The sequence below is a fragment of the Dermacentor variabilis genome, chromosome 7, assembly GCF_050947875.1.
Source record: "Dermacentor variabilis isolate Ectoservices chromosome 7, ASM5094787v1, whole genome shotgun sequence".
Classification (NCBI taxonomy): Eukaryota; Metazoa; Arthropoda; class Arachnida; order Ixodida; family Ixodidae; genus Dermacentor; species Dermacentor variabilis.
This window is the reverse complement of record NC_134574.1, coordinates 65,558,414-65,573,443: the sequence shown is the minus strand read 5'-3', so window position 1 is coordinate 65,573,443 and position 15,030 is coordinate 65,558,414. Positions and strand designations below refer to the sequence as shown.

The window sequence follows — 15,030 nt, the reverse complement described above, 5'->3', positions numbered from 1 at the left end:
TCTTGGGAATGAGAAGGCCAGAGTATGCGCACTTTTCCACCGGAAACCCAACAAATGCACGCAACATGGCTTGACACTATACAATTCCGGGTTATATATGACACATTGTATGAGAACTGATTCTGGTTATTCGAGGTAATGTCAACCCTAGCCACGAGCGAAGTCAAACATAGGGAAAAGAAAAAAGCGAAAGACAGATAGGAAATTCGAGAGCAATGTGAAAATTTGGAAGGGCCCAAGAAAGCGCCACGACCAATTTCCACACAATGGGTCAATCCGGTGGGTCCGCTACGAGAAGCCAGGAAAACAATTGTGCGTTGCCTAAGCGAATGTCAGTGAAGGGTTAAAGTTCTCGCCATCGTCTCATCCACCTGTAACCCATTTCTGTAAATTCGGCTAAGCCATCACAGACATAAGTTGGAAGGACGAGGTTCGACGTCTTTTTGCGTTTCTACATGGTATCGCAATGCAGCTAATGCTTGCAGGCTGTGGACGCCCCTGCAAGACCTCTACTGCAACCGCAACAGGCTTTAGGTAGCTTTGCTTTCCATACCCACTGTAGTGTCCGACGCAGTGTGATGCCAGGGAAAAATGTATTTCTTCTGGACACGTAACATTCCGCGGTAGAGGAACCACGTATCATGAGCCACGTACAAGTCATCGAAGTCGCCCACAATCTTCACGAGCGCAGTACATGCCAAGATCTGGTCGAACGAGTGCAGATCTTTCTTCCTCCCAAGGGCTCTTTCCAAGTCTTGGAGGTCTCCAACCAAGTTAAGTATGCTGAAAGATGCCATAGAACGTCATAAAGATTATTACACTAGATAAGGTTACTACAGGATCTGAGGATTCGTTAGGGTAAAAAATAGTGTCACAGAACGAAAGAAAAGTATCATTTTGTCAATCGTTTACAAAAATTCACCGAAGAATACGATACTCCCTAATTCAAAGTTTGAGCGCATCTTTATACGTATTTTCATTTCGCGATATATTGAGGCAAATAATTTAAGAGAGATACATAGCAGAGTCGGCAATCGTCGAAAATATGATCTGCGCAGAGAGCGCGTCGGCTTGTATACCTGACTCGCCGATGGCTCCAGTGTAGTCGCCGTTACCGCATGGCTCCGAGGAAGTACTACACTATTCGCGTCGCTCATACAATCAGATTACAAAACAGTCGTAAACCATGACAACTTAAACAAGCGCGAACGACATCAAATCAAGGAAACCAAACAAGCTTGAAGAATCGCTGACGCGAGCAGACGATAGTACGAAACGCGCAGCCGGCGATTCTGCATGACACTGCATAGAAACTGTAAGCGGGTCTGCATAGAACCTGTAAGCGTGACATAACGCGGACAGAGACAGCGTTGGCTTTGTGTGTCTGTTTCTTTCTACGTCCTTGTTCACTCGCTCTTACACTCTATGATGGATCTATGATGATGATGAGCAGGCCAAGTTGTTTTAGCTAAACTAACCAGCACGGAGTCACACGGCCGCACGTAAACATAAAAAATCTCGCTCGATGAGCCCGGAAACTCCCTGTAAAAATCTAGAGTGAGGAATCGCAATAACCACAAGTGAATTGACATTTATGCATGTCGCGCTTCAACGCGAACGAAACGACGAAAGCACAGGTCACACGACGCTACCGGCACCAAGCGCACTCTGCAAACATCGAAAATGACTTTGAAGACGAGGCCCGCGCGGGCGCGCACTTTGGCCACGTCGCAGGTCGCTTTCAAGACACACGAGAGCCTGCAACATGTCCCAACGGGGTCCGCCAACGGCGTATGACGCCCGCCATTCCCACGGACAACGCCGTAGTAGACGCCGCGTTGGTCTCCACTATGTACGGAGTGACGGGCGAGGAGGATATCGAGGCTGATGATAGTGATCTAAAGAAAGGAAGGACGCTTGATTCTGCAACCCGTGAGGGAGCACGGCGAAGCGTCGTCAGGGGAGAGGGAGTGGGAAGTGAAAGGTGATAGAGAAAGGGGGATAAAGTAGTCTAATAGACACTATTCGCGACAGGTGGCAGTCCTCAGTAAAGTTGCCAGCGTTGTAGCCGGCGCTTATAGGGTATGTATTCCCGTGGAACTTATAAACTCCTGCAGGCTTCGCAGCGCAGGGAGCTGGGGACACACCGGGAACAGCACGTCAGTCTCTGTGGCCGCGGGAAGGCTGTGGCGTCTTTAGGTGTTGATCACTGTGGAGCGTTCCTGCGACAAGGATGGGCAGGCACAGAGAAGGTGCTCCAGAGTCTCGGGGCCCCCCACCTCTTGCAGGCAGGTGACGAGGCGCGGCCCTTGGCCTACAGCCGGGCCGCAGTCCAGGTGCAGCCAGTCCGCAATCACAGGAGTGTGGAACGGTTTCTTCTGGAGAGGCCGTTCTCTGGAAGCGGCTTGGGGGCCCTCCCACAAGCCACTCGGGGATATCGAGGCACCGTATCAGTCACCGAGGTACGCCCCTCCTCCCTCGCCTGACCCCGCTGCCTCACGCGCGACAGGAGAGGGCATGCATCCGGGCAACTCCCTCTAGAGGAATTAAGGTATTCTGGCTCTACGCTCTTCCTTTGAGTCACGTCACGCCAAAAGAGGGCCACATAGAAGTTCAATGCAACGTGCCACGAAGCTACGAGCGGCGCACCTTTGTTGAAAATGAGAAGCGGAATACCGAGTGTGCGACGACGGCGATAACAATTTTATTAGTTCCGGGAACCCTGCCGCTCCTTGGATAGCTTCCGGGTAAGAAAAGTCCTGGAATGCTGCGACATACTTTCGAGCGCACTTTTTTTCTGGACGTGAATGGTGTATGTAGTCTCTGCGCTTGTGATGCGATTGCGGTTGTGTGTCCAGCAATCCTTCGTTGCCACGGAATGTGGATTACATTCATGCCAGGATATGCCTAATAAGTGCTGCCTGCCCAATAGCTGGAGCAATTACAAATCGGGGCCGAAATATCATGCGTTCGTGGTTTCGCAAGATCTGTGAGAGAATATTGGGTGGCAATGCTAAGGCATAGAAGAGAAAAACGGGAATTCTGTGGAATAAGGGAGCTGTTTCCTTGTAAATAGTTGCACCAATGTTTTGTATCTCCATTCTTAAACTCACGTGAGGTGTTCTAAATATATGGACAGCGGTACTGTATGTAATAATGCCTCAAAAGCGAAATTATTCGTTTAGAGTCTAATCTAGACTGGAATAAATACATGTGTCCAGAATGTGAAGAAGAGCACGCCAGTGAAGTTGTCATGAGATATGTGTTATTATGCTGTGCTAATATTTTGTTGAAAAAATTTTGTGGTCGCATGAACGGCAAACTCTTTGACGCCGACGATAAATCAAGGCAAGCAAGCTACTCTCAAGAAGAGGGCAGCACTGTGACTTTTCAATATAAGCCATGCTCCCTGTCATCATTTACCCGAAATTTGTTCACCATCCTAAGGTTGAACCATTTCATTTTTTATTGATGTGCTTTTTAATCATGCAGTGCGTCAATAGTTTTGCATAAATAAAATTATCTTGGAACACCCTCTGTTCTCTTCAGGACCATCTGCTCAACTATGCCTAAAAAACAATATCTACGCTCTGGCTAACGTTGCCCATACGGGCGCTATCCCTTCATTCAACCCTCATCCCCGAGCACGCCGCGAGGCTCTTCTCCGTGACGTCACTGACGAAGCGCTCAGGCCTACTCCTCTCTAGGTGGTGCTGATACGGGCCGCGGTTCCGCCCACCCGCACGCTAGATACAACCGCGTTCGCCGGCCCACCCTCACACGCTTTCACTCATAGGTAACCTCACGGCGACGCCGACGGCGACGGCAGAAATGCGCCTATTGTGTCATTTATTGGCTTTCGCAAGTATCATTTATTTTATCGGATCATCGGAGTCCATCACCCTGGTTATATACGGGTAGTTTTCTAAGCGTAAAGATCCCACCGAAATAAGAACTCTATTGACAGACTCACAACATATAAATTTTGCCTGGAAAAAGCAGTAGTGCCAAGTTAGAGAATCACAAGTTATGATTACCAGGTTACGTGGCTGTATTCCCCTGCTAAAGCTATATCTACACAGGTCTCGTATGGCAATAGCGCATTTATGCCAATTTTGTAAAGAAGTAGAAAGCATCTTTCTAATTATTCTTACACTGTGCCCAGTCAATGATCTAAAAAAGGTTTCTGGAAGCGCCCCTTGGTAAACTTGGTTTGAATGTAAGAACTCGGTGTTACCTCGCCACAAAATTTCATCCACAGGCAGGAGTTTGGCACATTGAGCGGTTTCATTCGAGCAGTGCAACGCAGGCAATGCTAATTCCTTCTTTCCTTACTCTTCTTGTCGCCATTATGGATGCTAAAACATCAAATGCCCTAGTGAGTAGAAAAGCCAGCGGATGCCGCCTGGCACCTAAATTTCCATTGGCTGGGACACAATGTCACGAGCGCGCCTCGATGTAGCAGAGTGGGCCGCTTGCACATAGCGTTCCAGGTATTGCGTGAGGGGAGAGGGCATTGCCGTGACGCCACGTCACCCTAGCTTTCGCTCTTGGAAGCCTGCGTCATCCGCGCGTTCCTTGCCGTCGCAAGCTGACGGTTGCGCTCTAAGTGCGCCTCCGTAAGACCGGATGAAAGCGCGCCAAGCGTCTCAACACGGGCGCTTGCCCGCGATGAGACGTGCTACAGACACGTCGCTCGGCGACATGTGTGTAGACATTAATCGTGTCGCATTCAGAGCTCGTAAACGGTGCTTAGGTGTGCTGGCTTTCTTTTTTTTTGTAAGTTGCTCTGATTTGAATTCTGCAATGAAACTTCGCATTCTTTCCTCGAATTTTGACCATAAATTCAACTGATCTCTCTCCTGAAATAAACAATTTTCTTTTATTCGAAGAGACAGCGCCCTGTGCCCAGTTCTCATATTTATTAGCAAACAATATCAATTCCCGATTCTTGGCGCTTCAACGATTGTGTGTACGTCTGTTTTTTTAAAGGGGGTCATCATAGCCTATTTAAAGGCCAACTGCAACGAACTTTCACTTGGGCTAAACGGGCTATAACTATTTAGTGTATACTCTCAACGTTTTATAGGAAAAGACGCAGGGCTGGTAATCGCCCAATTTTCTTATTAGCGGCTCTTAAACATCGTGTATGCAGACAACGCAAGCATTTGGCGGCAAAGCGGTAGCGATGCGGATATGGCGAACATTGAAGAACCGTGCGCAACTGTTGTTCTCCAAGTTGCGCAATGTTACGCCTCGGCCGCCAGGCGCATTGCTGGCTCATCATTTGCGAGTTGACGGGCGCATCTCTCCACATGCCGTCTTCCTGTTGCGCTTGTGATTTGAGCGCTTGCAAGAATGCCGATGCGTTGCGTGGCCGTCGGGTGCTCGAATACGTGCTCCAACAGGTGCAATGGCTGTGCAGTACACAACGCTGAGTAGAGGAAGCCGAACACATCTTTCCTCTCCCAGCTTTCAGAGAGAAAGCGTGCACTGCGACGCAGCAAGCAAGTGCCACACGAACCAGCATACGTCCACAATGCACGTAAACTGCAGTTGACGAAGCCACGCAAGCTACATTTCAACTGCACAAGCTCTTGCCCATCAAGATCGGCATGGCAAACGCTTTTTCCCGGTGACTATAAGTGTTATAAGCCGTGATGACGCAAGAAAGCCAATGGGAACGTTCAAAGGCATGTTGTATTCAAGGACGATATTCGGGCGCGATCATTATAGTAGCGCCTCACCTTCAAGATATTTCGGTCCTCTCTATATTGTACGCGTCGAAGTAGACGAACCAAATTGTTTCTGACAAAGCGCCGGAAAGGAGCAAGAACCTCATATGTGATGCATTTGTCACGGAGGAGAACGCGACGCGGCGGCCACGATGTATATGCGGCGGCAAACCGTGCAGGAATACAATGCCACGAGAACGAAATGGGCGAACTTTTATCTCGACAACAGTCCGGCCTGTCCGGCCGTGAGTTTACGCCCACGTGGAACCGAGCCGAGGCTCTCTAGCCCTACTGTGCCAAGCCTCAGCTACTTACCCTCCTTTACTACAGACGGCGATAGTTGTCTAATCGACCTAATGTTCCTGTAAATCCTCTCGCAGGGAGCATGTACAGGTACACTATAGTACAGTAGCTAGAATTGGGAAGTGTGATGAATGCGCCGGCTCGCGCGTGGCACCTCGGAAGGAAACTGCCAGAGCGCGCGGCCACACGCTTACGCGAGCCGCCAGTAATTGAGAATTATGTTTGGCAAGGGTGCAACATAACTAAGTCGGAAAGAAAGGGAGGGGGAGTCAGAATGCCCGTCCATCAGGGAGCCAAATGGAAGAGAGTAAATCCAAATGTCAAGAGCATCTTTGGTTATCAGGCACATTGAGTGGGAAAAAAAAACTTGGCTGGGTGTTGCGTATTTGTGGACCGGAGATAATGACACAGAGAAGAAGAAATACTTAATGGAATGCATAAGTGCTGATTTTAGGGATTTCGGGAATGGTTCTGAAATTATCCTATTAGGTGACATGAATGCCAACATACAGGATTTAGATGGATATACCGACAACAAAGGGAAGTCAATGCTATACTTCTGTGAGCAACATAACATCCTTGTTCTGAATACAGGGCCTACGTGTGAAGGGCAGATCACGTGGGAAGTGGGAAACAGGCAATCAACCATTGATTACTGCCTGATGACAGAATGAATTCGTGATAATTGAGAGAAATGGTCATTGATGAGGAAGGGTATATGAGCATAGGAAGTAACCATAAACGCATCATTTTGAAAATGGGATACGTAGTTGGGAAAGGGAGCAAGGAGCGCGAAAAGGCCAGTCCAAGTTTGAACGCTGAACGAATAACAAATATAGTCACTAGAGTCGAGGAAGAACTTGGCAAATGGCCAAATAAAGAGTTGGAATATAGTGAGCTTCTAAGTGTAACAACGACAGAAATACGTAAAGAGAAACAGCCTATTCGTTGGAAAAGAAAAATGAAACCAAAATAAAACTGGTGGAACAAGGAAATACGAGAAGTCATCGCCGAACGACAGAAAGCATCTCTAGAGCACTGGCAGGCAATGAAGGCGCAGTCGCTGCAGGATGAAGTAACCAGTAAATGTGAAATATACCAGGAGAAAAAGTCTATGGTTCAAATACTGGTGCAAGCAAAATTAAAAGGCGAAAGTGAATATTGGTTGTCAGAGATAGCTGAGAAAAAGAAGGCCACAACTAGAATATTTTGGAACCATATAAAATTTTTAGGCAGGAAGTCAACAAGAACACAACATATCATGTACGGAGAAATCAGGAGAAAGTTCATATCAACAAGGGACTGAGGCAGGGGTGCCCTTTATCCCCTCTGCTGTTTATGATATACATGGTGAGGATGGAGAGGGTGCTAGAAGGAAGTAATAGGATTTAATCTCTCATACAAACAGGCGGGTACAGTAGTAGAGCAGCAACTCCCAGGATTATTTTATGCGGACGACAGTGTGTTGCAAGCTAACAAGCAAAGTGATTTGCAACGTCTGGCTAATCTCTGTGGTCAGGAAGGCAACCCTTTTTGGTTTGAAATTTAATGTTAGAAAATCAGATGTTATGGTACTCAATGAAAACAGTGAACAGACAGTGGTATTAGAGGGCCAGGGAATACCTTGGGAAGAGAATATATATACCTTGGTATATGGATAAACAAAGGCAATAGATATATGGAAACACAGAAAAAAGAAAACAACAGTAAAGAGGAAGAGAAATGCAGCCATAATGAAGCAGAAAGCGCTATGGGGATACAATACGTACGAGGTCCTCCGAGCTATGTGGAAAGGTGCAATGGTTCCACCACTTACTTTTTGGAAATGTGGTTTGCTATAAATCAGGGGTACAATTAGTACTCGATGGTTACCAAAGGTCTGTGAGACGCCTCGCATTTGGCCCTCACGGGAAGACTACAAATGAAGCTGTGAAGGCTGATATGGGTTGAACTAGCCTTGAAGTGAGGGAAGATCGAAGTAAAATTGATTATGAAGAATGACTGAGGAACTTGGAAAAAAGTAAATGGGCTGGGAGAGTGTTGAGGTATCTGTACAGGAAAACATTGATTCACCGTGGAAGAAAAGAACTAGAAAGCTTATCAACAAGTATGCGGCCTGTATGGTGGGCAACACAGCAACAAAGGACGTCAAGCGGTAAGTCAGAGAGGCTGAAATAATCTCATGGGTGGCGGCATTGGAAAAGAAGCCTGCCATGAGTAACTACTTAAGAGGAAAAAAACAAAATCGGGAAAGAAACAATTATGATAACTGAAAGGGAAGCTCATTATTTTTCGAAGATAGATCGGGATGCCTAGAACACGCACGTATAAAGCGAGTTCTAAGAAGGAAGAAGAAGCATGTGCTTGGTACGGTAAAGCAAGGAAGGCGATAGAGCATGTTTTATTGGAATGTGAAGCCGTCTGCTCCCGATCGATTTAGGCACCACTGGCCTACTTGAAGCCCTTGGCTTCAGCGAGAGCAGTGGAAAAGTAAACATGTCCGCAATAGAGATTAGTTGGAGGCGATTGGAAGATTGGTGGAAGAAAATAGGGAAACGACAAAAAAGGGAAACGTACTAAAGCGAAATTCGCAATAGGGGATATGAAAATTTGGTTGTGGGAGTTCATAGGCTTTTTTCTTTTTTTTAACCTACATAGGGTATAAAGCAGTATAATAGCAATAGCTTGGTGGCGCAACCCACCACCCCGTTCCAAAGGGGACGCTCATACCATCCATCCATTCCTCCCCGTCGGCCCTGACGGCGGCTAGCGGCCGCAGCGCAGGGTCCCTGCGTTGAGTGCGATTCAGGCATGCAATGGAAATGAGAGAGCTTCGCAGTATATATATATATATATATATATTGTGAGACGAGGTTTAGGCAGCCAGTCTCTTCTTTATTCTCTCGAGTGAGAGCCCCACCACCAGGGTCCAAAACGGTGATGATGAGTATGTACAGGTGAGAATATGAAGCGTATGAATAATGCTCACACTAATTTCCCCGCACGCGCAAGCGGCCAGCCAGGCCGTGACTTAGCCAGGAGGGGAACGCCGAACGAATCGTTTTAGGCGCGAAACGTGAACGATCTCCGAACCACGACAACGATGGTCGGAAGAAACGTCTACGGGAGTAACGCGATAGTTCACGGGGGATGTTTGTTCGTTAATAATATAAGGTCCAAGAAAGCGGGATTCAAACTTCTCGCACAAACCGGGTGTACGAATGGGCGTCCAAAGGAGCACTTCCTCTCCAGGACGAAAGGAGACGTCGCGACGAGAGATGTCGTAACGTTGCTTGCGGTCTAGCTGACTGACTTCTGTGTTGAAGCGAGCGCGTTGACGGCATTCCTCAAGTCTCGAGACGAACTGTTCGGGTATACTGGCCGAGGTGGTAGCAGGGGCATTGAAGAAAGCGGCGTCGATGGTGAATGTCGGGGAACGGCCGTAAACTAGGTAGAAAGGTGAGTATCCCGTAGTTCGTTGGATAGCGGTGTTGTGAGCAAAAGTCACGAAAGGTAAAAGTTTGTCCCAGTTGTTGTGGTTTGGCCCGATATACATGGATATCATATCTATTAGTGTGCGATGAAATCGCTCGGTTAAGCCATTTGTTTGTGGGTGATATGCGGATGTTGTCTTATGAACTGTGCCACAAGCTCCGAGTACTTCTGCTAGCATTGTTGACATGAAAGTCTTGCCGCGGTCGCTTAACAGTACACGAGGTGCACCATGGCGCAGCACAATGGCATCTAGAAAGAAGGTGGCAACGTCGGAGGCCGAACTAGAGCGTAGAGGAGCGGTCTCTGCGTAACGTGTGAGCTGGTCAACAGCTGTCACGACCCATCGATGACCCGCTGGCGTTATGGGCAGAGGGCCGACTAGGTCTATCCCAACGATGGCAAACGGTGTCTCGGGACATGGAATGGGCTGTAAAAGCCCAGCAGGAGGCGAAGTCGGACGTTTCCGCCGTTGACACTGAACGCAAGAAGCGACGTACTTGGCCACAAAGGTAGACATGCCTGGCCAAAAGAAACGGCTCCTAACGCGGTGGTATGTTTTGTGGAATCCCAAATGGCCAGCAGATGGGTCGTCGTGCAAGGCTTCAAGGACTTGTGTGCGCATCGAACGTGGAAGAATAGGTACCCAGCGGTGTCCGTCGGAGTTGTATACGTAGCGGTACAGCACATCGTTGTCAAGCTTAAATAGTCGCAGCTGTCGACGTAATCTGGCATTTGGTGCAGATGTAGTTCCGCACAGGCGTTGGATGATGCTGTCGCAGTAGGGGTCAGAACGTTGACACGAGGCGAGGTGAGTGACGCGATTGGAAGATAACGTGTCAGTAACCGATAGAGGTAATAACGGTAATAACGGGAGTGACGACTTAGTCTCATCATCAAGTGGCGAGCAATGGGGAGGAGTACTCGAAGCTAATAGTGGCAGCGGGCAGCGAGAGAGAGCGTCGGCATCTTGATGCTTTTTCCCAGACTTGTAGACAACGTCAAAATCGTACTCTTGTAAGCGTACCACCCAGCGACCAAGTCGTCCGGACAAATTTTTGATTGACGACAACCAGCATAAGGCGTGGTGGTCGGTTATGACCGTGAAATGGCGTCCGTAAAGATATGGTCGAAATTTTTGGATTGCCCAAACTACTGCGAGACATTCCTGTTCTGTGATCAAGTAATTCTTTTCGGCAGGTGTTAGTGCGCGACTGGCATAGGCAACAACTCTCTCTCGTGAGGTGGTATCACGCTGTAAAAGTACAGCACCGATCCCATGGCCACTAGCGTCGGTGTGCAAGCAAGTTGGTGCGTTCTCATCGAAGTGACAGAGGACAGGGTCGGTGGTTAATGCCTGCTTGAGGGCTTGAAAAGAAAGTTCGCATTCATCTGTCCAAGGGAAAGCAGTGCCCGACGTGAGCAACTTGTGTAGCGGCGATGCCACGGCCGCAAAATGACTGATAAAGCGGCGGAAGTAGGATGCCAGGCCCAAGAAACTTCTTAATTGCTTTTGATTTTCAGGGCGAGGGAACCGAAGCACGGCAGCAACCTTTTCGGGATCCGGTCGAACGCCATCTTTGCTGATAAGATGGCCCAACACTGTGATGTTCGTTCTGGCAAAAAGGCATTTCTTTGTGTTGAGTTGGAGTCCAGCGTTGGAAATGCATGTGAAAACTTCGTCCAAGCGCTCAAGGTGCTGACGAAAAGTTTTAGAAAAAATAACGATGTCATCTAAATAGCACAGACAGGTCTTCCACTTAAGGCCACGTAAAATTGTGTCGATCATGCGTTCAAATGTTGCAGGGGCATTACATAAACCGAATGGCATGACGTTGAACTCGTAAAGTCCGTCTGGTGTTGCAAAGGCAGTCTTGTCCTTGTCCGCATCGTGCATGGGGATTTGCCAGTATCCGGATCGGAGGTCTAGACTAGAGAAATATTCTGCACCCTGGAGGGAGTCAATGGCATCGTCAATTCTGGGCATCGGATATACGTCTTTGCGCGTGATCTTATTAAGGGCTTGATAATCGACGCAGAATCGTACAGAGCCGTCTTTCTTGCGAACCAGCACGACAGGAGACGACCAAGAACTGGAGGATGGCCGAATGATGTCTCTCTTGAGCATGTCATCAACGTTATCCGCAATGATTTTCCGTTCTGCGGAAGACACGCGATACGGGCGGCGGCGTACAACCGAACTGCCTTCGGTTTCGATGCGATGTACTGCGACGGAAGTGCGCCCCAGAAGCTTGGAGTGGACGTCAAATAAGGCTCTGTGTTTGTGCAGGAGTGCCAGAAGGTCTTCTTTCTGCGCAGCGGTCAAATCGGGATTTATCGCGGCCGTTAAAGCAGCGGTAGCAGTGTGATAATCAGTTGTGGTAGACAAAGGTGGTGATTCGGTGTGAAGCGGTACCAGCGAAAGAGGTTCGGTGTCAGTAAAGCATGTCACAGTAGAGCCCTGGGAGAGCACAACTGGCGAAGAAGTAGGGTTATGAACAGCGACTAACGCTCTACCGTCCTGAAACCGTACTAGGCTAGGAGTAAGGCTAAGCCCACCAGAAATGCAGTAACCGCTCGGTGCAAGGAACACATCACCATTAATAATAGTGTCGGAAGTCAGCGTCAGAATATGCTCATTACCCGCGGGAATGAAACAGTCGGTAGACGTGACAAAACGCAGGCTATGAGCATTGACAGCGGACGAAGATTCAGTGTCCGTCATATGAATAGTTCGCTGACGGCAAGAGATGAAAGCTGAGGCGGAGGACAGGAAGTCCCATCCCAAAATCATCGCGTAAGTGCACGAAGATAGCACGACGAACTGAATGTGGTGGAGGATGCCATCAATGAAAACGCGCGCAGTGCAAACACTGGAGGGCTGAACAAGAACTGTATTAGCACAACGAAGGGGAGGGCCATCATACGGTGTCTTCACTTTTCGCAATCGAGAACACAAGTCAGCACTAATAACGGAAAGCGATGCACCTGTGTCAACCAAGGCTTCGATTCGGACACCTTCAACACACACCAGGAGTACATTTGACGGGCGCTCCGGAGGAGTTTCACGTTGTCCAAAAGATGCAGCTTTCCCTCCTGAAGCTGCACCATTTAGTTTTCCGGGCGGTGATCGGAGGACGAAGTAGCCGGTCGTAGAGGGGAAGAAGAGCGCCGCATCGGTGATGGAGAGCGACGACGCGGGAAACGCAATGAACCGGCAGTGTTGAAGTCCTGTGGAGATGGGGAACGTCGAGGATAATAATCGTAGTCAGAACGCCGACGTCGTGGTACAGGGCCAGAAAACTGATCCCTTTCAAAGCCGTCATAGCCACGTCTTTCATCTTGCTGACGGCGTCGGCAAAACCTGGAAATGTGGCCACGGATGCCGCAGTAGTAACAAACCGGTCGAGGTGGGCTCCATGCGTTATAAGACGGAACAGGCGATGGTCTTGCAGTGATAGGATTCAGGGACATGTGCGGTGCAGGTGCCTGTTGTGGTGGCTGCTGGGAGGGTGGCGCTATAGAGGCAACCTGAGCGTACGTTGGCGTATGGATAGGGCGCGGGCTCGTGATTTGCGGGCAGGTCACGGCAGCTAGCTCTTCCCTCACGATATGGCGTAGGCCGCGACCAGGGGGCATCAGATGGACCTCAGGAGGGTTTGACGAAGCTTGGGCGTGCAGTTCCTCACGGATGATGGAGCGAATCAAAGCACGTAGCTCGCTGTCGTTGGACGCCTTGCAATCAGACGTGTCAGGGTGTAAGCGGAGCATATGAAGGTCATCGAGACGCTGACACGTACTGATGATGTCGGCGACGGTAGTGGGATTCAGCACTACAAGAGCATTGAATGCCGCAGTCCCAATACCCTTGAGCAGGTGGCGCACACGGTCACTCTCTGCCATCGAGGTGTTCACGCGGCGGCAGAGGGCGAGGACGTCCTCTATGTACGAAGTGTAGGACTCGCCTGAGTGCTGTACACGCTCAGCAAGCTTCTTCTTAGCGATATCGGAGCGGACAGACGAGTTCGCGAAAATCTGGCGTAGATGGTGTTTAAAGATGCTCCAGTTGACCAAATCGAGCTAATGATTGGAAAACCAAGTTTTCGCAACTCCGGTTAGGTAGAAGGCGACGTGAGCAAGTTTTGCTGATTCGTTCCAGTGGTTAAAGTCACTCACGCGCTCGTATAGCTCCAACCAGTCTTCAACGTCGTCGCCAGGAAGCCCAGCAAAGAGCGGCGGATCCTTCTGAGGGGTGGTGACTGTCCAAGAAGGGGTTCCCGCAGGAGTAGGCAAGGTGGATGTCGTGGTACTGGTCTGCTGGTCTTGCGACATGGTTGAGTGCAGTTGGTAGAGGCGGCGACCCGAGCGGAGCTCCAGGGATGTAGCGTAGGTGAAGCTGGAGAGAGACCGGGAGCGAGAGGGCGAAGGAACCGGACAGCACACTCCACCACTTGTGAGACGAGGTTTAGGCAGCCAGTCTCTTCTTTATTCTCTCGAGTGAGAGCCCCACCACCAGGGTCCAAAACGGTGATGATGAGTATGTACAGGTGAGAATATGAAGCGTATGAATAATGCTCACAATATATATATATATGCTCACACGTTTATTGCTGCAAATTGCTATTAGCGGCGAGAATTTGGAGTGGCGCCCTCTCTCTAGTGACGTCACGGCCAGGACGCCACGCGCTCCGGCTCGCTCGGTTGCCGCGCACGCTCGTTTTCTTGGTGCGTGCTTGGGGTATTGGCGGCTTTAGCCGTACTTACAGAAGGCTATTTCGGATTATTTTTGTTGCCATGCGTGGATTGCAGTTTCTTCTTTGAAACCGCGTGAGTTATGAAAAATTGCGACTTTGATATCGCAAGCTATGCATCGCTGAAGCATTCTGCTGGTCTTGCAATACATATATGCGCCCTATCTGGTTATAAATTTTGCTTAAAAAGAACATCTGCAAGATCAACACGCGAAGTTATTTATGATGCTCCTCTAAACACTTAACATTCCCTTACTACTTAAGCATGAGAGACATAGCATTTTACATTGAAGAAATACCTTGATATTTGGTGTCAACATTATATATCCGTGTTAGAAGGACACTGCCCAGCGAAGCTTTAATCACAATTCTGATCACTCTGGTGAGTTGTTTTAGTCAAATGTAGCAACTGTGTCAAGGCGTAAATGGAAGATGGAGGCGCGCATTGTGTGTGAAAAGGTTTGTTACTGCTTTCACCGTTCTCTGAAATAGGCACCCAGAAACACATTGGCTGTTAACACGACGGCGCATCGTCTCTAGTATATATACGTCACGAATACAATAACAGCTATCACATGAACGAAAATTTCGTGGTTAAGATTGAGAACCATGCAATTACCTGCAAGTGATGAAATGTGTCATATAAACCGTTACTAGCTTTTATCGACGATATGGCACACCCCTCCCGCAACGGAAGCAACCCACTGTCATTATGGCGAGGCGCGCTTTGTTGGCGAAACCCAGCATTT

The 15,030-nt window shown here is 48.8% G+C and overlaps 1 protein-coding gene across 1 annotated transcript in view; it reads right to left on the bottom strand.

Moving 5' to 3' along the window:
- LOC142588675 (putative phospholipase B-like 2) overlaps nucleotides 1-15,030 on the bottom strand; it is a 141,270-nt gene that overhangs the window by 1,761 nt on the left and 124,479 nt on the right. The window contains exon 4 of the mRNA XM_075700497.1: nucleotides 554-783. Coding sequence (XP_075556612.1) covers nucleotides 554-783 — 230 coding nt within the window. The remainder of the gene's footprint in view (nucleotides 1-553; nucleotides 784-15,030) is intronic.